General features: G+C 37.6%; 3 protein-coding genes across 3 annotated transcripts; all 3 read right to left on the reverse strand.

The window, feature by feature from the left end:
- Window positions 1-603: 603 nt before the first annotated feature.
- BDZ83DRAFT_757079 (uncharacterized protein) lies at window positions 604-2,040 on the reverse strand (the record flags this gene model as incomplete). The annotated part of the gene is made up of 3 exons (XM_060514845.1): window positions 604-742; window positions 808-1,090; window positions 1,179-2,040. 3 exons carry the CDS (start codon window positions 2,038-2,040, stop codon window positions 604-606), a joined length of 1,284 nt encoding a protein of 427 aa, XP_060359370.1.
- A 6,197-nt stretch (window positions 2,041-8,237) lies between these two features.
- Window positions 8,238-8,651, reverse strand: BDZ83DRAFT_590181 (amino acid permease-domain-containing protein; the record flags this gene model as incomplete). The annotated part of the gene is made up of 1 exon (XM_060506313.1): window positions 8,238-8,651. The coding sequence occupies one exon, from the start codon at window positions 8,649-8,651 to the stop codon at window positions 8,238-8,240; it is 414 nt and encodes a 137-aa protein (XP_060359371.1).
- A 3,337-nt stretch (window positions 8,652-11,988) lies between these two features.
- BDZ83DRAFT_723678 (uncharacterized protein) lies at window positions 11,989-12,815 on the reverse strand (the record flags this gene model as incomplete). The annotated part of the gene is made up of 5 exons (XM_060512588.1): window positions 11,989-12,033; window positions 12,085-12,221; window positions 12,279-12,410; window positions 12,463-12,578; window positions 12,658-12,815. 5 exons carry the CDS (start codon window positions 12,813-12,815, stop codon window positions 11,989-11,991), a joined length of 588 nt encoding a protein of 195 aa, XP_060359372.1.
- Between the last annotated feature and the right edge of the window lie 11,885 nt (window positions 12,816-24,700).

Below are 24,700 nucleotides of genomic sequence, written 5' to 3' on the forward strand. Positions count from 1 at the left end.
TAGCTACCAGCAGCCATCGGCTTCGGGTCTTGGTCATACCTTCAGACCAACGCCGTACATTGCGAGTGCTTGGCGTATGAACACAGAACTGGATCCGATGCACCCCTGGCAGTCTCATGAGTTCCCTTCATCGTGGAACTGGCCATCGTCTGCTGGCACTTTCCAGAGAGGCAGCGCCATGGGACGCCTTATGAGCTAAGCGAACGATGGAAGACAACGAATAATAGAGTTGGCGAAGTGGCACGATCTGTCTCTCATGCTGCCTTGACCGAGTCCTTATAGTCAGGCTGCCGGACAAGAACTTGTAGAGACCGAATAACTATACTAGCCTGCTGCCTTGATCTTGGATCCAGATGAGACTAGTCCCCAGGTGTCGAGAGCCCGCTTTTTGCAACGCTCGGCTTGTACTAGATCATGCCTGAATAGACCCCATCTGGATCCGTTGACCGGGCGTCCTAACTGGCTGGCCGACCGACAGCCGCTAGATAGGCCGCTTAAATCGGCGCGTTGACCGACTGGCTCAGAGCAGATAGAGGCCAGGAGAGGAGGCGAGATAAATCATTCAACGTAGATGACGGCACGAGAATGGGTTGCCTTGCTGTCTCACCCGGTGGCCGACTCGCTGCCGTGCCCATCCTCCTTTGACTGGATAGAGGGGACGCTAGATTTCGGTCGGCGGCCTCTCTTAACCTTGGGACGCTGCGTGTTCCCCAAGGCATCGTTTGGTGAAGCTTCCCGAGTACTGAAGATCATTTTAGCTACATGTAGGCGCCCGTCTAGAAATGCGGTTTGACTTGAACGACTTACTCCTTGTCCTTTAATCTTCGGCGTTTGATCATCTGCAGAGCTTCCTTACGCATGTTACATGAGAAATGCTCATTAAAATCGAGGGTGATTAGTTCCCACATGCAGTGGCGTTTGGTGTGTCGGTAATGATCAAGGAGGAAGAAGAGATACTCCTCCTGATCCTGGCGTCGGGCATTGGCACTAACGCTGGGAACGGAACGGTCCGACGCCTGTTGGGGGGTGGCGGCATGACTCGGAGAAAGATAGCCCAAGCAATGGATGCCCATGCGTGAGCAGTTTTGGCCTGTTGAGCTTGTTAGACATAGACTCGGGCCACGAAAGCCATTTGATGGACAAATAAACGCGACTAATTCAGCGAAGTCCAAACTTACATGAGGGACGCCCCTCGTCACAAGGCATCTTACGAATCTGACAGGTCTTGCAGCCAGGCTCCGTGTGCTGAGGTTGAGAGGTCTGCAATTGAGGCCTCGTAGTCATGACGACGTGAGAGGGATTCGGGCGAGCCACAAATGTCGGAGGCTCCAATGAATCCGAGGTTGGAGAGGCGGGTATGGAACCCGGGGCAGGAGGGTTGAGTACATCAATAAGATGGGGGGGCGTAGGAGGGTGACTCGAGCGCGACGAAGACATGTTCACATCGTCATCCGGGTCGCACAGCACGTTCTGTAGGTCCATGACGGAACATCGGCTGGGCTTGGGGTCTGAGCGCGGGGTAAGAGTGGCATAGCCATGGCTGGCGTTGCTAACGAAGCTAGAATTACTGTGATTTCTGTCGTGGTTGCTGCCGAGGACGCCGAAGGTGGTGGGATGAGAGGGTGTTGGCGACGGCGATGGGGGAAATCTGAGCGCGTCATGACGGGAGGCTGCAGCTGCTGCAGCGGAAGGACCCGGCGTGGAAACCGAAGTCACACCCGGCGGCGGAGCCGGAGCTGGACCGGCAGCCAAGCGGCGGTAGTAGGTCGGCGGCGGCGGCGGATGGTTGACGGAGAAGGAATAAGGTTCGAGGCGGCCGGTAGCATGGGCGGTGTCATGGCGCGACGGGCGAGCCAGCGACACCGACATGGACGGGACTGAGGGCGGAGGAAGTGGAGGCGGAGGAGCTGGAGGAGGCTGAAGAGTCTCCTCTGAGGGTGAGAAAACAGCAGCAGCACCAGATGTGGCCACGACCGGCCGGTTGTCGGCTGCGACGGTGACGGCAACGGCGACGGCGTTGGGGTTGGCGGGCATCCGCATCGTGTCTCAGTTCCAGTTCCAACAGTCCACGTCCACGTCCACGTCCACGTCCACGTCCGCGTCCACACACTGCACACTTCCGCCGGGTGCGCGAGCGGGCGAGTAAGGGGAAATCCGAGGGGGCGGAGACGAGACGGGATGGCTTTTGACACGTGGAGGAGGCTCCAGCTTTCAGCCTCTTCCAAGCAAGGCGAAGCAAAGGCAGAGCAGAGCAGAGCAGAGCAGAGCAGAGCAGAGCAGAGCAGAGCAAAGCAGAGCAGAGCAAAGCAGAGCAAAGCAGAGCAAAGCAGAGCAAAGCAGAGCAAAGCAACGATAATTACCTTGCTGTATTCGTACCCATACGTACTCCGTACAATAATTAAGCTAAGGCATCCGTAAGCTAAGCGCCCACTCCCTCCTTTCGCGTGAGCCTGGCTGCCGTTGCGCTCGCTTGGCTTCGCTTCGCCTCCTCTCCTCTCCTTCTCTCTTATTCTTTCTCTCTCCTCTCCATGCGTCTTTCCTCAGCGGTAACCAGTTGCCAGGACTGGACTGGACTGGACTGGACTGAACTGGATTGGACTGGGCTGGACTGAACTGGAGCAATAGACGGAAACATGGGCTTGTCGAATGTGGGCTCGAGGATAGACTAGGGCCGGAGACTGTGACGAGGGGCGGAGCAGCACCATCAATCACCACCACCACCATTACCACCACCACCACTACTACTACTGAGTACGGAGTACCACCACCGCCAGTTGGCAATCTTACCTTGCTATACAGAAAATGGCCGGTGCTCGTTCGGATAAGGTACTGTGTAGACGGTAGAGAAAGCAGGGGCTGTGGACATCTTTCCCAATGTGCTTCAGTTTCCGTTCTTAGGTATCCGTAGCCTGTCACTGTGAGCCGTATTAACTCCAGTCTGGATCCGTACGTACCATGAATTACTCCGTATTATCCGGACTGGCTCTCCATATGTACAAAGCAGTCTTGTGTCTTTGTTTGGCGGCTAGGTCTGTACGTCTGCGTGAGTACTGTATCCATCCGTACGGAGCAGGTAGCTGACAAGCCTGACAGGAAGAATTGACATGGATGATGGGGGATTCATCATTGATGGAACGGATGGATGATGCGGCGTGGCATGACGGGCTCACGGCGGTCTGGACGCGTCCTTCTCCATCTCTCCGCTCCCCTACACGAGGATACGTACTCGACGGGAATCCACTCTCGGTCCTAAGGTCAGGGATTTCCCCCAATCAAAGCCCGGGCGGTTACAAGCCACCCATTCTGCTGACGAAAACGACTTGTCATTGGCTCCCCTGATTCGGTCCATTTCGGCCAGGTCCGCTCAACGGCTAATTTGCGGCTTCCTGTCGTTGTCACACGGTGCAACTGCCAACTGCAACCTGATGGGAAGCTTGCCCGAAGGCACCTTTCCTATGTACACTACTCCGTACTCCGTACCTTCCTTACCTGACCTACGGATACTTGAGGTACCTAGGTACCTTGCAATGTAAGGTAAGAACGTATCGCTCCTCTGTCGGTTCAGGCCTTCTTCCCCATCCCCCCCCCCTCTCTCTCTCTCCTCTCTCTCTCTTTCTTTCTCAGTCAGTCTCACTCTCAAATCTCACTCTCAAACCTCACTCCCAAATCTCACTCCCAAATCTCATACCAAACCCGCCTATCCCACTTATATGACCCTTTCCCTTCCCTGGACCACTAGGCCCCCCCCCCCCAACCCTTCCTTCCCATCTCTTTCTCCAAGCCTCGGAACTTTCTCTCCTGCGGATACACACGTGATGATATACAGTCTTGTGTACAGTATGGATACCAGCCCCCTCAGGCCAGATCGCAGTTTGTTTGGCCAAGTAATTTGGTACAAACACACGTCCACATCTTGTAAAAAAAAAAAAAAAAAAAAAAAAAAAAAAAGACAGGCCTTCTCCCTCCGAAGAGCGTTTCCTGTCCATAGTGTTTTTTCAGTTTGCTCTCTACTCCGTAATGGATGAAATCATCTTCTTTTTTGCATGAGCGTTGTCTCCACGACCCCATCCCTGAACCAAAATAAAGGCACTGATTGCTATGCGTATTCCTTGCATCCAACCATATATTCTTTTGCTTGATTGAGTCCAACAGGCATGGTGGCTTTTAAGGTTAAATCCTGCCTCACCCCCCTTTGACACAACCACAGGGGAGCCCCATGCATTTGCATCATGGCCACATGATGGAAGGACTTTGCCACTTTTGCCTCAAGGTTCTCAGGCGGGTCTACGACGCCGTGATCCGCTGTCCAACGCGCACACGAATTACCAGTAACGGCATCCAGAACTCGCGGTTGATAGCATGAACTTAGGTACTTCAGATGAAGTGAGACAGCGGAATGTGACGGATCTTTGGTACTTCCTTAGAGCCGAATGCTAGGGACGGCCATGGGGCTGACAGACAGTTGTGCAGCTGTCGCCCTCGTTTGGGTCATGATTGCATGTCTTTCTCCAAGACTCACGTTGTCAATGACATGCGTTCAGATACCAGTTCAGACCACTTCCCACTACGTTATTTCGAGCCAGGCGCTAGGGTCAGGCTTCCCGCTCCACAGCAGCTGGATGTTATGACAAAAGTAAGATTACTCGAGACTGCCATCAATAAGTAGTACTTCTCTGATATCCTTACCGATTAGCGATACTTTAACCCGGGTCTCATGTCTACGGGACACGATTCTTCAACAATATGGGGTTTCCGAGATTTCGATCACCACATCAGTCTCATAATCATAATTTAAACGAATATCAATAGGATGCCCATGTCTAAGTCTGTAGAACAAATTTTCCATTTTCAGTTTCAGTTTGAGCTAAGAGAGACCACGCCCCTTTCCAGTCAAGCCGCTGGCGAAAGGGTCCGAAAGTTGCATGTTTTCATTAAGTGAGTCGCATAGATCGACTCAAGCTGCTAATGGATGTTATCATAGAAATTAACGTTCAAAACATGCTGACCTTTCTGCTGCTCGATGTCAAACAACTTCCGAGGCTACTAGTAGAGAGAGTCCCACCACCCACGCATGAGTCCCAACTTCGCAAAGCAGCTTTCAGGATCATGTATTCTACGTTTGGTGGACGGAGGAATGCGCAGAGGCCCACAGAGCATACCGTGCTGCCCGCAACCAACAAGCCTGGGAGACGGAGCAAGATGCGCACCTTTATCTAATGGAGAAACGAAAGGCGTTCCTGAGCACGGTGAGGAAGGCTAAGCGAGCATACTGGGCCGGAAAGATCGATGGAGTCGCTTCAGACCGGGACCTGTACCAGATCATGGGTTGGCGGAAGGCGAGCCCACTGACCAGAGCACCCCCATTGGTTGTGGACAACCAGACGATCGAGGATACTGACGAAAAGGCCCAAGCGCTTCGGGAAGCCCTTCTCGACAGGTTTAGTGCGGAAGATGACGCACCGGGTAATCCGTTTGACGTACCCGTCGTCCCAAGGCGAGCGATTACTTGGCAGGACAATGTTAGCGGAGAAGAAGTGAAGACGGCCACCTTAACAAAGACAACGACCCCTGGTGTGGACGGGATCACCACGCGCCTCCTCCAGGCCTGCTGGGGCGTCATCTCGGAGCCGGTCAGGCAGCTATTCCAGTCCTGTATGCGGGCCGGCCACTTTCCTCTGCCTTTCCGCAGAGCTGAGGTGGTCATGATCCAGAAGGCCGGCAGGGATGCCTCCAAGCCCGGGTCCTGGCGGCCGATCGCGCTCCTCTCGTGCTTGGGCAAAGGACTCGAGAGACTAATAGCCAGAAGGATGGCTTCTCTGGCGATTGTCGAGCGCATCGTCAGTCCGCAACAGATCGGAGCTCTACAAGGCAGGTCAGCCGTCGATCTGACGACCTGCCTCGCCCACGATATCGAAACGGCCCTCCTAAAAGGGCTCACGGCGACGCTTCTGACTATGGACGTAAAAGGGGCGTTCGACTCCGTCCTTCGGAACCGGCTCGTCATTAGACTGCGTCAGCAGGGATGGCCACACGGCTTGATTAGACTCATCTTCAGCTTCTGCTGCAACCGCATCGCCAGAGTCCGACTGGAAGAAAGCACGACGGAATACTTTCCTCTGTCATGCGGGCTGCCTCAGGGGTCGCCACTATCTCCCATCGTCTTTCTGCTCTACATCGCGGAGATCCTTGAAGACGACCCGGACGCGCGATTCGGGTACGCGGACGACATCGCCACTCTGGCCATCAGCCCCTCCCTGGAGAGCAACGTCGCAATACTCAACCGAAGCGCAGCCGGCATTCTCAGATGGGGCTCGGAGAACAAGGTCTCCTTCGACCCGAGCAAGTGCGAGGTCATCCACTTTACTAGGAAGCACAGCCAGCCAGCGGAGCTGCCAGAGGTCAGGGCGGGGGATTTGGTGGTCAAGGCCTCGACAAATCCTGTACGCTGGCTGGGTGTCTGGTTCGACAAGAGACTGTCCTTCCGGCACCACGTCGACACAAGAGTAGCTGCGGCAAAGAAGGCAGCTCAACACCTGAGGCAGCTTACAAACACAAAGAGAGGACTGCCAGCGGCCGCCGTGCGAAAAGCCGTCGTCTCCTACGTACTGCCGATCGCGCTCTTCGGCGCCGAAACATGGTACGCAGGTATCACGAAGCCGGCTTCGAGACGCCAAGCGGAGACAGACACGAGTCCGCCTTTCCAAGGAAGACCCGTCAACACAGGCCAGAAGGGGCTCGTGCAGAAGATCGACAGCGTCATTACAGCGGCAGCAAGGATCGTTCTACCTGTCTGGAGGACAACGCCAACCAGTAGCCTCCTCCGAGACGCCGGCTTACCGTCAGCCAAAGTCGCCTTAGAAGGCGTCCGTTTACGGGCCGCAGTCCGACTACAGAGGATTGATCGCCGACACCCGCTAGTCGCGCGGCTCTCCCAGCAGGGACAGCAACAGACGAGACTACAACGGACGGCTGAACTTCTGCCAAGATGCGGAAGACCAACGTTCCTCCAATCACAGTACCTGCCAAGCTCACAGGATCAGATAGTAGTTCAATGCAAAGAAGAGGCTGCGAAAGCTTTCGAGCGCTGGCTAAAGACAGTACCGGAAAGCCATATGATCGTCTTCTCGGACGGCTCCAGGGCGACGAACGGAGCCGTGGGGTACGGCTTCGTCATCTACCGAGACTCCAAACGCATAGCGCAAGGGTGCGGCCGACTCGGACTAGCAGAAGTGTTCGACGCCGAGGTCGAAGGGGCGCGAACCGGCCTCAGAAGGGCTCTGCTCACCAATCGCGGTCATCCAATCCACATATGTATCGACAACACCAGCGTTATACAAGGCATCCGCGGCAAGGCGCCGGACTCGTCACAAGACGCGTTCCTCGAAATCCAAGAAGCGGCCAGGATATTTGATATACGGACGCACTGGTCCCCGGGACACCAGGGCATCGAAGGAAACGAGGCCGCGGACCGGCTGGCCAAAGAAGGAACGACACTGCCGGCGCGGATGGGTCAAATGGCAACACTAGCGGGCATCAAGCGGCTTGCAAGGGAAAAATTACAAAGCCAGCACAGGAGATGGTGGTATAAAGAGCGAAGGCCGCGGTACGCGGACTTGGGGCTTGAGGCAGCTCTGTCCAGCCCTCCTGAACTGGCCTTGCCGCGGGCTACGTTACATCACCTGCTGGCGGCACGATCGGGTCACGGGGACTTCGAGCAATATCACCGACGTTTCAACCACGACGACGCTCTAATGATGTGCTCTTGTGGAGAGGCGAAAGACGTGGACCACCTGGTCTACTGTCGACTAACGCTGGCGAGGAGGCAACGGTGGCCGACCCTCCACTCTCGCAGTATGCCCGAGCCCATAGGTCCTATGGGATCTCTCGAGGCCTACTTCAAGAGATTAATCACCGACCCACGAGGCTTCGAGGCCTTTCTCCGCGTGACGGACTTCTTCCAGAAGATCTGTCTGCGGTAGCAGCATCCACACCTAGGTAGATGTGAGTGCGGACTACAAAGAACCTCCCGATTCCAAGGGACGATTTGGGAAAGAATGAAACTGGGGCACCAGCGGGAACCGGGGACAGACAGAACGCGTAGTGGCCACAAGGCATGATTTGGAGGACGATGTAAAGAGACGACGTACTGTAGAGTAGGTAGCCTTGGCTCACGGCCCTCCACGCCATATACCCTTCGGGAGGTCTGCGGTAAGGGCTCTAGCCCGGCCGCCACGGCGTTAAATACAACAACAACAACAACAACAACAAATCCCCGCTGTCGGTCCTGGTTTAACGACCTCGTCACTCCAAAACGAAATGACGATGTTGAGAGCAGTAATCTCAAAGGGGATCAAGATGGCTTCGTAGAGGAAAAAGTTCCATCCGGCGAGAAACCCAAGTGCGTCATCGACCCAATACCCAGCGAGACGAACAAAGCCACCTGCGACGGGCATGTAAGTGTTCATCTCAGCAACAGAGTTGTTGACGAGGGCGAGAATTAGGGTATAAACGGTGTAAGCAATCAGCAAGCTGCCGGGGCCACCTTTGGCGAGACCACCGCCGATGCTGATGAAGAGTGCCGTTCCAATGGAGCCACCTGCTGCGATGAGCTGGATTTGGCGATTGTTGAGCCTCCGATGCAGGTGACCCATCTTATCTTCGGAGTCAACATTCCGGATGCTACCGAGCTCGGCGGTCATCGCGTCGCCGGAGCTCGGGTGCTTCTCTGTACGCGACTCCTTCATTGTGGTAGCGTCGGATGAGAAAAGAAATGAAGGCCGCAGCCGTTGAGAGGTACCACGAAAAGGAACCGAGGACGGATGAGATCAGAAATTTTTAATCACAGCAGCGTGTAAAGTTTGCGACACCTGACGTCTGGCAACTTTCTCGGAACGAAAGAGAAGGGAGTGAGGGAGAAGACCAGCGTGAGGATGAGGGGGGAAAGAAGTCGCTTTTGTTAAACAACTAGCAACAACAGGCTTGTCGATTGTTATCGGACTGAATGGTTGGTATCTTCAGAAACCGCGTCCAGACTCCAGAGACAGATTAGCTCCACGCCGGCCAAGCATGCCTGTAAAGCGAAGGCAAGCACGGCAAAGTGGTTTGGCAACAGCACCAACACCGACGTTGCCTGGAACACAACACGGAATCCCCTTGTATGTCGTATCGCGTCAGGGGCCGGGACAACGATAAGGGAACAGGGACCAAGATTCTTGGCCTCGTACTAGTTGAATTTGAGCCTGTGTAATTGGTTGCACCCCGCGTCCGGCGTTCATTTCTTGATTCATCCTAGCACTTGGCACGCTTCCAGATAGAGTGCTACGTCAGCCTAGCTGTCTAAACCTTGTCGACACGCATCGACAATCATCGCTGTCGGACTACGGATACCTTACCTAGTATGTACGTAAAGGTCAGACTGAGTACCTGATTATCGAAGAAAGTAAATTCTTTATAAGTCATAAATATAAAAAAATAGTTTTGATAGAATAATATAATACCTATTTAAAATTTGAATTAATATACTTTTGAAGCTTATTATTTAAACAAAATAACTATATTACTAAGTACTTTTTATTAAAATTTATAATTAATATTATAGTTTAAATTATAATAATTTTAATTATAATAGTTATAAAGTTTAATTACTAGTCTTTTAATAGTCTTTATTTAAAAATATAAAAGCCTTTAAGTTAAGCTATAAATACTTTTTGATATATAAAATTTACTATTTGTTATTATTGTAAATAAAATAGAAAATAATAAATTAAATACTATTTTAATAGCTTTATTTAAGTTAATCTAGCATAATAGCTTATAACGAGGTTATAAAGGTTATTTTTATAAAAGAATAAATAAAGTAAATATTAATATAGAAATAAAAATGTATAAATATAAAGGGTAATAAATATAATAAATAAGGTTTATATATTTAAAGAGAGTAATATAGTTAGATTACTATATAAGAAGTTATTTACTTAACGAAAGGTCTAAGTAAGTAAAAAGACACTTTTATATAGGTATAAAAACATCCTACTAAAATATTCTATTACTTATTAATTATAATATAATTAATAAGCGTATATATAAGTAAATACGTAATCGTAATATATAATACTACTTTAGGTAAATTTTAGAGTATTTCGTTACTTTCTAACACTTTATATAGCTTACTTAAGCTTATATAAGCAGTATCGCTTACATAATCAATACTTATAATAATCTATAAAAATTTTAGATTAATATAATATATAATATGCTTACGTAATATAGAGAATAAGGCAAATAATAAGGTAAATAAATTTATCTTTATAGTAGTTAATTATAATCTTTTTTATATAATAATATTACTATTATATATTAAATACTATTTAAATCAAAAAAAGCTTCTATTTATTAATATTAATAAAAATACTATTATAATAACTTATTTTAATATAGTTATTTTATTAAAAAGAATTTATTTATTAAGTTAATATAAATAGCTAAAATAAACATATAATTATTCTACTTATATTTATTATTATTTTCAAAATAACATTTTTTTAATAATAAATAAATATAGTAGTTAGCTAGCTTTTAGTATTTTTTAATATAAACTTATTTTATTATTATTAAATAATAACTTTAGTAGTTTTTTAATAAAGAAGAGGGTTAAAAAAAAGAGAAAAGGGGCTAAGGGTAAGTAGTACGGAATTTAGGGGTAGGGTAGCGCCTATATATACTATAGTAATCCTTTAGTAATATAGAACGATAGTGTTAAACAGTGGTAAAGGTCAGACTGAGCATCTGGGCTCTTTTTTGATTAGATGGCTTGCGCCCGCTGCAATAGGAGAACCACTCCACGAGTCTCCACATCTACCAACGGGCGGGGTTGCGAACGCCTGGAGTACCTGGGCGAACCACGCAGTCACAACAGGTAACTTTGCCCTTTGCGACGGCGGAACGGCCGCCATTGGTACACATCCGAAGCCGACCCAAGTATCCGTATCCGTACGGTACCGAGCAGGAAGTAAGTATCTTGGCACGTGCTTGGTCCGGTTCAATCCGAGCGCCTGGGGGAAGTACTTTCCGCACGGGGTAGCAGCTTACCTAAGGCAAGGTAGGTCAACGGGACGGTCAGAGTCTTGGGTCAATCACGTGAGCTGCCATGGCAGCCCCTCTTCTTCATCCACCAATGGCCGAGAATGAAAAGTGAATGGAAGTGTCGCAATGCTGCCAGCAGGCCTATGTGAACACGGAGTCAATAAACGCTCAAAGACCAACCTGCGGTACCGACCCGCCTTTGTTGAAAAAAGACAATGACTTACCTTACCTAGTCTCCGTCTCCTCCTACGTACGGTTGTCTTCATAAGGTGGGATGAAGCCACCGGCCAGGCACTCGTGCTATGGACCTTTTTCAGATACTATTAGCTTGGACTTATCCTACGCGATGAAAGTAGGTTTGTTGGCTGTCACGACTGCCTATTCATGTGGCGTTCCCTTGACAGCAGCAGGTATCTTTCATAATTCTATGTGCGTTATTCAACTGGGATACTGCCACTGGCGACGGTGACATTTATACCAAGATTTTTATGGCATGGTCAATCCATATTAGATCATTTCTGTTGTGTGTTTCTTGGCTAAGACCCCTTGCACCAAGCTCTTCGAAGCTCTGGACCAGTCAAACAGGAAGAGCACCAAATTCCTTTCGACAAACCATGCTCTCTTCTGGTGATTTCAAATGCGCCAAGGAAAACTGGAAGAGATAGATAGCCCAAATCTAGCGGATTGTGATGCACGAGGTTCTGACGTCGCAAATACATCCATGCCCATCGGTGCAATGTTACTCGATTTGAGTTTTCGGTGATTTTGACTCGATCTGCCGCCGGGAGATTACAGCTACTAGAGGATTTCCCGATATGACGTCAAGATGATATCCGTATTCCACAGTGAAAAACGAGGTTATCATCAGACGTTCTCTCAGACAGCATCGCCCATTTAAGTCTCCTACTACAGAGCTGACGGAGAGCAGGCACGACAACGGATCGCAATACCCTTTAATTCTAGTAAGTGACGAAAACACCAGATAGTGGGTTATGAACCTACCAGGTCAGTTCCATTGGTGTTTGAGCATTCTGGAGAGAGTGGATAGTATTGTTGGATTGCCCAGAGGGACGTGACAGGCGAATAATTGAACAAGATCCTAGCCCGGGGCACTTCATCCCGATATAGTTGCACAGCATCTATAGGTATGGCAAGTTAGTGCACAACACAATGCTCAATCCAGGGGGGAAGCAAACCCATGAGACGGCGCGTGATCACCGGCGTCGGACTCCCCCGAACGCCGAAACCGACTCCCGTTCCGGTCCAGTCTATACCCTGCAATTCTTCTGAAAGAAAGTCCAGGCCATCTTCAGGGCCGAGAAGAACAGCTATGATCACATCAGTGTACGGAAACACATAGTAATGGAAAAAGTAGCAAACCCTTGATGTTATAGCCAGCCTTAATAATTGCTGCCATGTCTGTTCGAATACCGGCCTCCACCTGTTTGGGAGTGAATCCACTTGCTGCAACAGCAGGATGATTCCAGGGTAGACCTCTGTAAAACGATTGTGTCAGTGTTCGTATGAGAGTGACGGGGATTGCAGCGTCTCTTGTTCCTGATTTAAGATGCCTACGTGAAAACAAAATTTCGTTTGCCGCAACCCGATGAGCATTTGCCGGCCTTGAAAGACCCGGATCTTGAGGCGACCAAAGTCACCGCGTCGCAATTGATGGGCGAAGCCGCAGTCATAGACCAGAGTCCACATGCGATAAGTGCCCAGGAATTAATCATGATGTTGTTTAGTTGAGGAAAGTAGCTGGACGATGGAGTGTCGAAGGGATGGCCAGGAATGATAAAGACGGCGGAACTCAACGTTCTTGGTAGAGACATGACTGCTGTGACTTTACAGCTTTTGAAATAAGGTTGAATCCTTCCCATGTTTTCACGGCGAACAAGGTTGTGAAGCCCTCCATCCCTGGTGAGTTTGCACGGATGATCAAGACAAGGCGGCTGGCTTTAGTTTATTTCGAAACCCCGCATCTAACAGCACCATGTAATGACTTTCCGAGCCTAACTTAATTAAGTTCTTCTTGACGTCGCGATCTAGCGGGAATTATAACATCTACTGACTAGGCCTGCTCGGCTATCTACGTAGCGTTAGGGATACCTAATATTAGGCGGGCAATTCCGCGCTTATACTCAATGGGCTGTACCTAAGTACGTCTTAGAGCGGGATTTGTGCTATTAACTCGTACTGGCTATATCTAAGATTAGTAGTCGGTTAGGCTTATTATAGTCAAAGGTCGTTAAGAAGGATAAAGATAAGCTAATTACTAAATAGTTTTTAGTTTAAGATTATATTATATAAATTAGAATTTCCCCCCGACAGAGCAATCCGCCGGGGCCGTATTATATATTCCGTATTAAAAAAAACTAAATATATTACGCTCTAAACTTAATTACTAACTAAAATAGCTCCCGACCTTTCGTTATTTATTTAGAGGGCGAGCTTGATTTATTTTAATATATATAAAACCTTTTAATTCGATTGATCTGTAGTTAAAAGAGGGGAAAGTTAAAAAGGTAAAAGGAAATCCGAAAGAAATAGTCTATTAAGACAGTAGGAGTATCTACTGATGCTATGTTTTTATACTGTGTTAATAATATCGAGAATCGCCCGAGCAGTACGTAAAAGTAGAATATTAAAACAAATAAAACCTTTTAATACTAGCCTATATAAGTAGCTAGGTTTAATATAATATACTCTTTTTTATTAAAGATTAAAAAACTTTTTATATAATTCTTTATTTTTATAAAATAGTTCGTATTTAAAGGGTTATTAACTTTATAAAATATAATTTCTAAATTAATATTAATATATTAAGTTTTAATATTTATATTAGCCCGGCTATTTATAGTATTTATAATATTATTTAATTAAATTCTATATTATTAAAAAGGATTATATTATTTTTTTAATATATTTACGTTAATTATAATAGCTAGGGTATCGAGGGGGCTTAATTTATTAAGCTTTAAAGGGGGAGACCTATTAAAGGGTATTATTAAAGTCCTAGTTTATTAATTACTAATTATATATTAAATATAGACTAGTATTTTATATATTAATAGGTTTATTTAATAGTTTACTTAGTTTAAATCGAGAGTCGTTTATAAATAATATAAGAAATAATAAAGATAAAAAGAATTTTTACGAGCTCTAAATAACTAAATATTAGCCTTTTTAGCCCTTTTTTAAAAAACTTTTACGTTATTATTAAAGTTTAGAACCTTTATAGTTAAGGGCCGTTTTTAACCTTTATAACCGACCTTTATAGTTAACCTTTCTAGCTATTATTATTATAAAATAACTTACCTATCCCGAATTATATTATTATAGCTAACTAGTTATAGTAAATATATTAATAAAAGTCAAGGCTATAAAAGCTAAGTAAATAGTATTATAATTATAAATAGCTTCTTTAAAACTATATTTATAAATTATAAAATAAATATAGCTTTAATAATTAATTATAGTTTTATTAAAAAGGGTTTTTAATAAAAATAACTAAAAGCGATTATAAAATTTAATATTAAGTTAATTATTAAAAAAGCTATAAAAAGTCTATTTTTAAACTTAATCTAAATCTATATTATATATAAGTTTTATTTTTAAATATATTCTTTATAATATTTTTATTTACTATTATTTAATTATTTATTAAACGGTTATCTATTCTATTTATTTATAATCGTCCGTTTTATTTATTGATAAATATCCGTTCTTTGTTTTATTATATAATTATAGTTATATAACTTATTTTATCCCCCCGACGGAGTAATCCGCCGGGGCCGTACCGTGTATTACGTATTAAAGAAAACTAGGTATATTATATTCTAAACCTAACTACTAACTAAAACTCCTGACCTTTTATTATTTATTTAGAGGGCGAGCTTTACTTATTTTAATATATATAAGACCTCTTAATACTAGCCCGTATAAATAACTAGGTTTAATATAATATACTCCTTTTTATTAAGGGTTAGGGGACCCTTTATATAATCCTTAATATTTATAATATAGCTCATATCCGAGGGGTTATTAAATCTATAAAATATAATTTTTAAATTAACGTCGATATATTAAATCTTAATATCTATATTAGCCCGGCTATTTATAGCGTTTATATTATTATTTAACTAGATTTTATATTATTAAAAGGTATTATATTACTTTTTTAGTATATTTATATTAACTATAATAATTAGGGTATCGAGGGGGCCTAATTTATTAAATCCTAGAGGGGGAGATTTATCGAGGGGTATCGTTAATAAAATAAGTTCTTATTAAAATAGTTAATTAACTAGCCGACCGCTTAATTAATTATTTAATTAATTATCTATTTAGCTAGTAGTTTATATATTAATAGGTTTATTTAATAGTTTATTTAGTTTATATCGAGTTTATAAATAATATAAAAAGTAATAAAAATAAAAAAAATCTTTATAAGCTCTAAATAGCTAGATATTAACCCTTTTAGCCTTTTTTTTAAAAACCTTTATATCGTTATTAAAGTTTAGAATCTCTATAGTTAAAGGCCGCCTCTAACCTTTATAAGCGACCTCTATAATTAACCTTTTTAATTACTACCGCTACGTAAATATATTACTTAGCCTATTATTAATAAGTAATAGGGTAGCTTACTTATCCCGAATTATATAGCGGTTTTTATATCGAAATTACTATATTAAATTAAGTACGTATTTAGGGTATATTATATACATTATATAATAAGTTTTGCTATCCGGGCAGTACTATTTAGCTATCCGGGCAATAACCTACTTTTCTAACTAATTAAAGCGTCTAGATTACTTAAGTTTTTTTTTTAACCTACGCATCCTATATTAGCTATAACTAATATAATTACTTTATACTCTATTTAAAATACTTAGACTACTTCTAACTATTTATATAAAATAATATAATTTAAAAATTATTTTAGCTTTTATTATAATAATCGAGAGATTTTATTAAATCTCGATTTTTTTAAAATCGTTAAAACTATTTTTAACTATAGCCTTTTATTAATTAATTAACTAAATTAGAGATTCTTTAGCACTATAAATATTAATAACTATTTAATATAATGTTTATTACGTTTTATCAATATAGAGATATCTTTTTTAATTATAATATAGTCCTAAATAGTTTTTATAGTAGCTCGGTTATTAATTTATTTTTTATATTATATTTAAATATTAAACGGTTATAACGAATATTTATTTTTATTAACTACGGGGCTAGGTTAATAGCTTTATAAAGCGGTCTAGGCTAGTTATAAAGTAAAGTAATAAGCCCGCTCGATAATAAGAAACTATTTAACGGGATATTATTTATAAATATAAATATTAAATTCGGGATCTTTTAATTACGTAGCTACCTATATAGACTAATAACGATATAGGGATCTTTAATTTATATTAAAGTATCGTTAAGATTTTAAAAAGGTTAATATATATTTTATAAATAGGATAGATAGATATATTAAGGGTTACTCGAGCTATTAACGTAAATAAATATTATACTTCGTTAACTAACCTCCGGGCGTTTTTAGGATCTCGAGGATTTTATAGTTATAGAGTAGTTTATATTAGTTTATAAAGCGCTTATAATAAAGTTAAAGACCGGGCGGGTTCTCGTTATTAAATAATAGTATTATAATAAAGGTAATATAGTATTAATAAACTATAAAATTTAGAGCTTTATATCCTATTTATTTAGTTACGTTACTAAGCTATAGTTAATAAAGGTATTTATAGCGGGTACGAGACTTTATAATAACCGTAGCCTCGATATACCCCCTTTTTTATTAATTAATATCTCGTTAATTATTTAGAAAATAATATAGAGGTTAGCGTAGCTAATAATAATATAAAACTTTAAGTCTTTATAAACGGTCTTAATAAACGAGTTTATATATATACCGAAGTTTTTATATTCGTTAATAAAGTACTAGGCCTATTAATAGCGGAAGGGGATATATATATTAGTTAGGTATAAAAAAGCTAGAGTTTAATTAACGAAATCCGCTTAGAGTTTTCTTTAAATAATATTAAAATTATTTTTTAAATCTATATAGAGTATATATATTTATAATTAATAAAAGCCCGTAGGTATATATTTAAACTCGGTAGCCTCGAGCTATTAAGTAATAAAGGATCTATTAATATATAAGATTTTATTAAATACTATAGTTTAAGGGTTATAAAAGAGGGCAGCGGTAACGGCCTTTTTCTTTTTATAGGCTAATATAAAAGCTTTAACGGATTCTTTATTTTTATTAACCTTAAACTTATTTTAAATTTCTATAGCGCCGTTACTTAGCTATTTACGTTTAACGTTAAGGTCTATATTTATATTAATATAAAAAATATAAAGTTAGAGTTAAATAGTGGGTAGGGCCTCGAGCAGGGCTAAGCGTAAAGTATTTTTAAAATTAATAATAGCTATACGTAGTATTTAAGTACTTAATTCCTATTGAATAGTATTAAAAGATTATATAAAGAAGTTATATAATTCGTAGCGTTTTAACGAGATAATAGTAAAAATATAATTAAATAGCGAGCTAGTATCTATAGTATTAATAACTTAAAAAAGAGGTATTTTAAATTTATTAGTTTTATATATATTATTAAAGTTAACTATTTATAGAAAGCGCTTCTATATTATTTTATATTATAAATAGGTTTATAATATAGCCTCGGGTACGTCGGGGTCTTTTTTATTTTATAAAACGTAGTAACGGAGGTTATAAATCTAAATATTATAAAAGATTACCTAGGTAGGGGTTTTATTAATAAAGCGCTCGAGCAATTACTTTTACCGTTTATTATAAACGTCTTTTTATTTAAAATATAATAATACGTTAAGTATATAGTTACGGATTATTATAAAGATCTTGCGAGGCTTAATAGTATTATATTTTAATAAACTATTAATAAGGGCGGTTTAGTTAATAAAAAGTTAATAATAGGTAAAGTAAATTAATAAGTAGAGGGATAGGCCGTAATTATAATCTTTTATTTTAATTCTAAACGTCTATTTCTTTTTATTTTAAATACGAGTAGTAGCTATATTTTATTAAAAATAGCTAACCTTTTATATTTTTAATTAGCGGAGATTAATACCTTTAATTTAATGGACTAAGTCTTAGTTATATTATAAAGTATAGTACGTAGCCTAGTTATTAACGTAATTAAAATTATTATAGTAAACGATTATAAAGCCGTGGTTATAAGTAAAGGTTTAAAGGGTAGCTATAAGGGCGTTAATTAAATTAGTGGGCGCGCTATTTATAAAAAGGTTTTTAATATATAAAGAAATAGTAGTATTATTATAAAAGTTTATTAAATCGACCTTTAGTATTAAAATTCGTAATAAATTTATTACCGATTAACTATATAATGGCGACGACGTAGTAATAGAGGTTAGAAATCGAAGTAGTTAAATAGAAGTAGGTTAAAATAGGTAAGTAAATAAGTAAGTAGGTAGGTAGAAGTGGGTAGGTAGAAGTATAATCAAAAATAGAAGTGCGAAGTACGTATTAAATAAAAATAAAAGTACGTATTTAAAAGTTAGAGGTTTTAAGCTTAGGCCCGCGTAGTAAGTATAGGTAGTAGGTTAAAGAAAGTACGCTAAAAATTACTCTATTTTAGTTAATTATACGGGCTATATAAAAGTAGGTTACTGCCCGGATAGCTAAACAGTACTGCCCGGATAGTAAAACTCTATATAATTAAAAAGTATACTATATTATACAATTTCTTTTAAAAGCCTAATCCCGTTAAAGTCGATCTTTTGCGCTTATAAAGCCGGAAAAAAACTACTATATAACTTATTTTATAGTTCTTTTATTTTAAAAAGAGTTATTTTAAGTCCGTTATCTCTATATATATAGTATAGTAACTACTATAGGTTTTATAACATAAGCCCCGGCTTTATTATATATATTAAGTTGTAATATTAGCTCTTTTTTTCAAAGGTCTAGTTCTTTAAGCCTATAAATAAATCGTTTATTTTTAAATTAAAGAATTATTAAGTATTTTTTATTTATAAAATATATTAATACAATATTAAGTCGAATTAAAAAATTAAAGTCTTAAATAGCTACGTTTTATTATAAATTATTATATTTATTTTAATGTTTTGCCTTTACTAGCTACTTAGATAATTCTCGATATCGTTTATATAGTATTAATATATAGTATTAATAAATACTCCTACTATTTTAATAAACTATCTTTTTTAGATTTTCTTTTACTTTTTTAACTTTCCCTTTTTTAATTATAAATTAATTAATAGCGATATTAGGCACGTAATACCTTTACTTTATAAGCCTATATTTACTTAACTAAGTTTACGGCCCTCTAAATAATAATAGCTTATAATAATAACATTAAAGATACCCTCGTTGCTATTATTAAAAATAACGCTACTTTTATTAATATCTAGTATATTTCTAACTTTAATTTATATTTATATATATACTCGTTACCTCGTTTCTTTTATTAAGGTCGAAAATCGCTATTATAAGCTATCGCTACTAATTCGTTTTAAATATATACGATCGATACTCAAAATATTAAAATAAACTATTATTAATTCTTAATAGCGCTTCTATAATTAAAAGTTTAACCTTAAGGCTATAATACTAATTAATATTACTTTTTAAAAAAAAGAAATTCGTAAATATAGCTTTAAATAACTAAACTTAATAAGAAACCTAGAATAGTTAAAAAAAGAATAGATCGGTATTATTATTATTAAAGTATTAGTTTTATAAAAGAGCTTCGATATTATTAATATTAAAATAGAAATTAATTCTTTAATATATTTAAAGAATTATATAACTAGGCTGAATAGTAAATATTTAAAAAAGTTAGATAATTTAAAAGGGGGTGAATTTAAAGGGTAGTTTTTAACTATTTAAAAAGTAATTAATTTAGTTCGATATAATTATTAATAATAATTTAAGCTATATTAGCGTAGTTAATAATAGCTATAGCCGGCTATAGTTAATTTTAAAGTTTATTATATAATAATATATAATATTTACTTTAATAAACTAACTTGCTTATAAAGGTAAAGATAGCCCTTAATAAGGCGGGCTAGACCTTAAAGGGATAAATTATTATATATTATTTATATTTTTAACGAGGGTATAAAAATAATACTTTATTTAAATTATTGTTTATAAAGTATTCGATATCTAGTTCTTTTTAATTTTAATATTTATAAAATATATTATTATCTAAATATCTTTTATAATACTTTTGTTAATATTATTTATATTTATAAGTATCCCCCCGACGGAGCAATCCGCCGGGGCCGTACCGTATATTACGTATTAAAGAAAACTAGGTATATTACGCTCTAAACCTAATTACTAACTAAAATCAACTAACTTAACTATTTTCTCTTTTTATTAACAGCTCCCGACCTTCCGCTGCCCGTTTAGAGGGCGAGCTTTATTTATTTTAACGTATATAAAACCTCTTAGTACTAGCCTACGTAGGCGGCTAGGTCTAGTATAATCTCTTTTTTTATATAAATATTATCGTTACCCGGGGGGGCTTATAGGAGCCGTTTTAAATACCGGTTTATTATTTTAACCCTATATATATCTAATTTACCTATTTTAACTATTATAACTAGGCTAGCGTCGATATATTAAATCTTAGCGTTAATATTGGCCCGGCTATTTATAACGTTTATACTATTACCTAGTTAAATTCTATATTATTAAAAAGTATTTTACTATTTTTTAAATATATTTACGTTAATTATGATAGTTATAGTATCGAGCTAGCTAAAGAAAGGGCCTAGTCCGAGGGGGGTAGACTTATTAAGGGGCATCGTTAGCCCGCTAATTACTAACTATATATTAAATAACTAGTGGTTTATATATTAATAGGTTCGTTTAATAGGTTTATTTAGTAGTTTATTTAGTTAAAATAGAGCTTATAGGTAATATAAAAAGTAATAAAAATAAAAAGAATCTTTATAAGCTTTAGTACGAGTAGCTAAATATTAGCCCTTTTAGCCCTTTTTCTAGAAACCTCTACGTTACTATTAAAGTTTAGAACCTCTATAGTTAAAGAAGGCCGCCTCTGACCTTTATAGCCAACCTCTATAGCCGACCTCTATAGTTAACCTTTCTAGCCGCCGCTATTATATAATAAATAAAATAACTTACCTATCCCGAATTATATAGCGGTTTTTATATCAAAATTACTATATTAAATTAAGCGCGTACTTAGAATACATTGCGCGTATTATATAGTTAAAAAGTATACTATATTATATAATTTCCTTTAAAAGCCTAATCCCGTTAAGGTCGATCTTTTATACTTATAAAGCCGGAAAAAAACTACTATATATTTATAAGTATTATAGTTCTATTTATTAAGTCTAGTTAATTAAATATAGTTAATCGTTTAGTACTAAATCTAATTATTTCGATTATTAAAAAAATAGAAGAGACGAGATTTTTAAAAAAAAGCTATAGAGTTATAAAAGAAAACTAAGGTTTATTAAAAGGTTTAAATTAAATTAAATAAGTCGTTATCTAAACTAAAACGGTTTTATTTTTAAAAATAAATAGTTTTTAAAAAGAGTTATATTATATTAAAAGAATTTTTCAAAAATATTAAAAGTACTTTTTAATAGTTTATAAAGTATAGATTAATAATGTTTTTAAAGTTTTTAATTAAGACGTTATAATAGCTAAAAGTTCTAGGTTTAATTTTAGTTTTAGTACTTTTTAAATAGCTATTAAAAGTTTTAAAAGTTTATAATTATTTTTATATATATTCTTTATATTTATAATCCTTTTATTTAATTAAGAATTTTTATATTTCGTTTTTAATTCTATAGTTAATAATCTTTTTAATATTATATTTTAATTTATTAAGTTCTATAATAATATAGTCTTCTATATATAAACCTTTAAATACTATTTTAAAAAGTAAAATAAAAAAGACTAAATAATACTTTATTATATCTAGGAGTTTTAATCTATAATTAACAAGTAAAGCTTTTTTAATAATTTTATAAAGCCTAAGTTTTTTATAATTTAATTTATGTTTAGTTATTTTATTTTAATATTATAATAAAAGTAATAGGTACTATTCCCTTTTTTAAAAATTAGTTTTTTAATCTTTAATCTATTTACGTTTTTATATATATATTAATATATAAATTCGAGGTCTAAAAATACTTTTTATAGAGTTTTTTAAGTTTTATTACGCTTATTATTACTTTTATAGTTCATAGTTCTTATTATACTTCTCTATATATTACTAATTAAAATCTATAGTTAAAATGAAACGAAGATTTTTTATACTTTTAATAACTATACTATTATATATAAATTAGGCTATTAATAATAAAACTACTTAGTTATTTTAATTATAGTTTATATAATAGGGAATTAATATAGAGGCATATAGAATTAATATAGAGGTATATACCTTATAGCGGTATACGTATTCGCCCCTATAATTAGTTTAAAATTTTATTATTAGTATATTTAAATTCTACCGCTCTGCTCTTAAATACTTTTTTTATTTAGAATTTCTTTTACCGTTTTATTTATTATATTTAATATTAATATATTAATATCTAAACCGTAACGTAATCTATACCGCCGAGCTATAGTTTATAGCTCTAATAACGTAATACCCTTTTTAAAACGCTAACGTATTAATATATTATTATCCCCTTTTTTAATTAATAACCGTCCTAGCGTTAACTAATTTTATAAAGTTAACGACCTTTAAATATATAGCGACCTAATTAATAATTTATTACCCGAGCTATTATAATAAACACAACTACTATCTTACTATTAGCCCTATTACCCCGGGATCGAACTAAGACTCTACTTTAAACGCCGTTTCTTTAATAAAACCGACTCCCTTTAACTTATTACTTTACCCCGACTTTCGTTTACTTATAACGGCCCTTATTAAAATAACGAGTATTTTAAATCTATATTTTATTTTACGCGCCGTTTTTTAAAAAAAACTTAAAATACTTAACGTATTACTCTCCTTTATATCTTACTAAAATAGAGTCTATTATCCTTTTAAAATAGATATTAAGACTCTTAATAACTTATTATAAAGCATTTTAATAATACTTTTAAGCTTATTTAATAAGTTATTAATATTAATAAAAGGTTAACGACTGCCCTTTTCTAATAATATAAGCTAAGCCGCTATTAATAAAAAACGTAGGGTTTTTAAAAAAACTTACTACCCCTATATTTACCTCTATAATAAGACCTTTTCTCGAGCCTATTATCTTTTTAAATTATAGCTTTTTATTATAGCCGATTTAAAAAATCCTCCTCCCCCCCTTTAAATATAATCCTAAACTTATTAATTTTAAATAGCCTAGAGCCTACCGCTAAGGCCCTTTTCGATCGATTTAATATATTTATAAAGGCTAACGGGTTTAGTATTATAAAATAATATAAATATACCTCTTAAATAAGTCGGCTTATATAATACTCGTTTTAATATAATCGATTTAATAAGCCCGGTCTTTTAAAAGGTATAAATATTTAATAGCGGAGGTCCTAGAAATATAACTATTAATAATAAATAATTATAAAAGTATAAAAAAAAGGTAAATAGCTTTTATACTATTTACTAGACCCTCGTTATAGTTAATATAATTATTAACTAAGCTTTAAAGTATTTACTTACCCTTTATACTAAAAGCTTATTTAGCTTATTAAAGATTTTATTAAAAATATAAGCCGTTATATTAGTATTTAGGTACGTAACGTCCGTATTATTATATAAAAGCAGTTTTTAGATTCCGTACTTACTTAGTAGGATATTTATAATACCCGAGCGCGCTTTAATTAAGAAAAGTTAAATAGTTATTTACCGACGGCTACGTTAATTAAATTATTTAATAAATAAAAGATCTTTTATATTATTAAGTAGGCTAATAATAAGCCGAACCGCTTTATTAAACTAATCTAAACCTTTTTTTATTATTTTTAAATATAAAAGCGGTTCCCTAAAGTAATTAGCTTTAATAATATTTATAATATTAATCGCTTTAAGCTTTTATTATTCTAAATAACTAGGTAAACCTACCTTAGGTCTATTTATAACGTAGTATTTAGTCTTATTAATAACGAACGGTTAGAGGGCTTCCGATTTTTTTTAAAAAATATAAAAGAACTAATCGAGCAATACTCGATTCGCTACTTTATAGTTATTATTATAAACTATAATAAATAAATAAAAGCTATACTAAATAAAAAGTTTCCGGATATCTAATAATAGCTCTATATCTATTATATTAATTTTAATATTATATTTAAAGCTAAATAGAAATAGATAAAGAAATCCGGTAATATAAATAATAATAATAAGTTTAACGATAAAGATTATTAGCTATAATCACTAATAACGGTCGAGCTTAATAACGAAGACCGCGCCTATATTAATATAACAGTAAATTAAACTATTCTATATACTTACCGCGGGGTATTTATTATATAGAAATTTATTATTTTTATTAAAACTAAATAAGCTTTTAAAAAAGCTTAAAAAAAGCTATATAAAGAGTTCGATAACTAACGCTTAATTTT

This window comes from Colletotrichum acutatum, assembly GCF_030867785.1.
Source record: "Colletotrichum acutatum strain CBS 112980 chromosome Unknown BDZ83scaffold_149, whole genome shotgun sequence".
In the NCBI taxonomy this organism is placed as follows: Eukaryota; Fungi; Ascomycota; class Sordariomycetes; order Glomerellales; family Glomerellaceae; genus Colletotrichum; species Colletotrichum acutatum.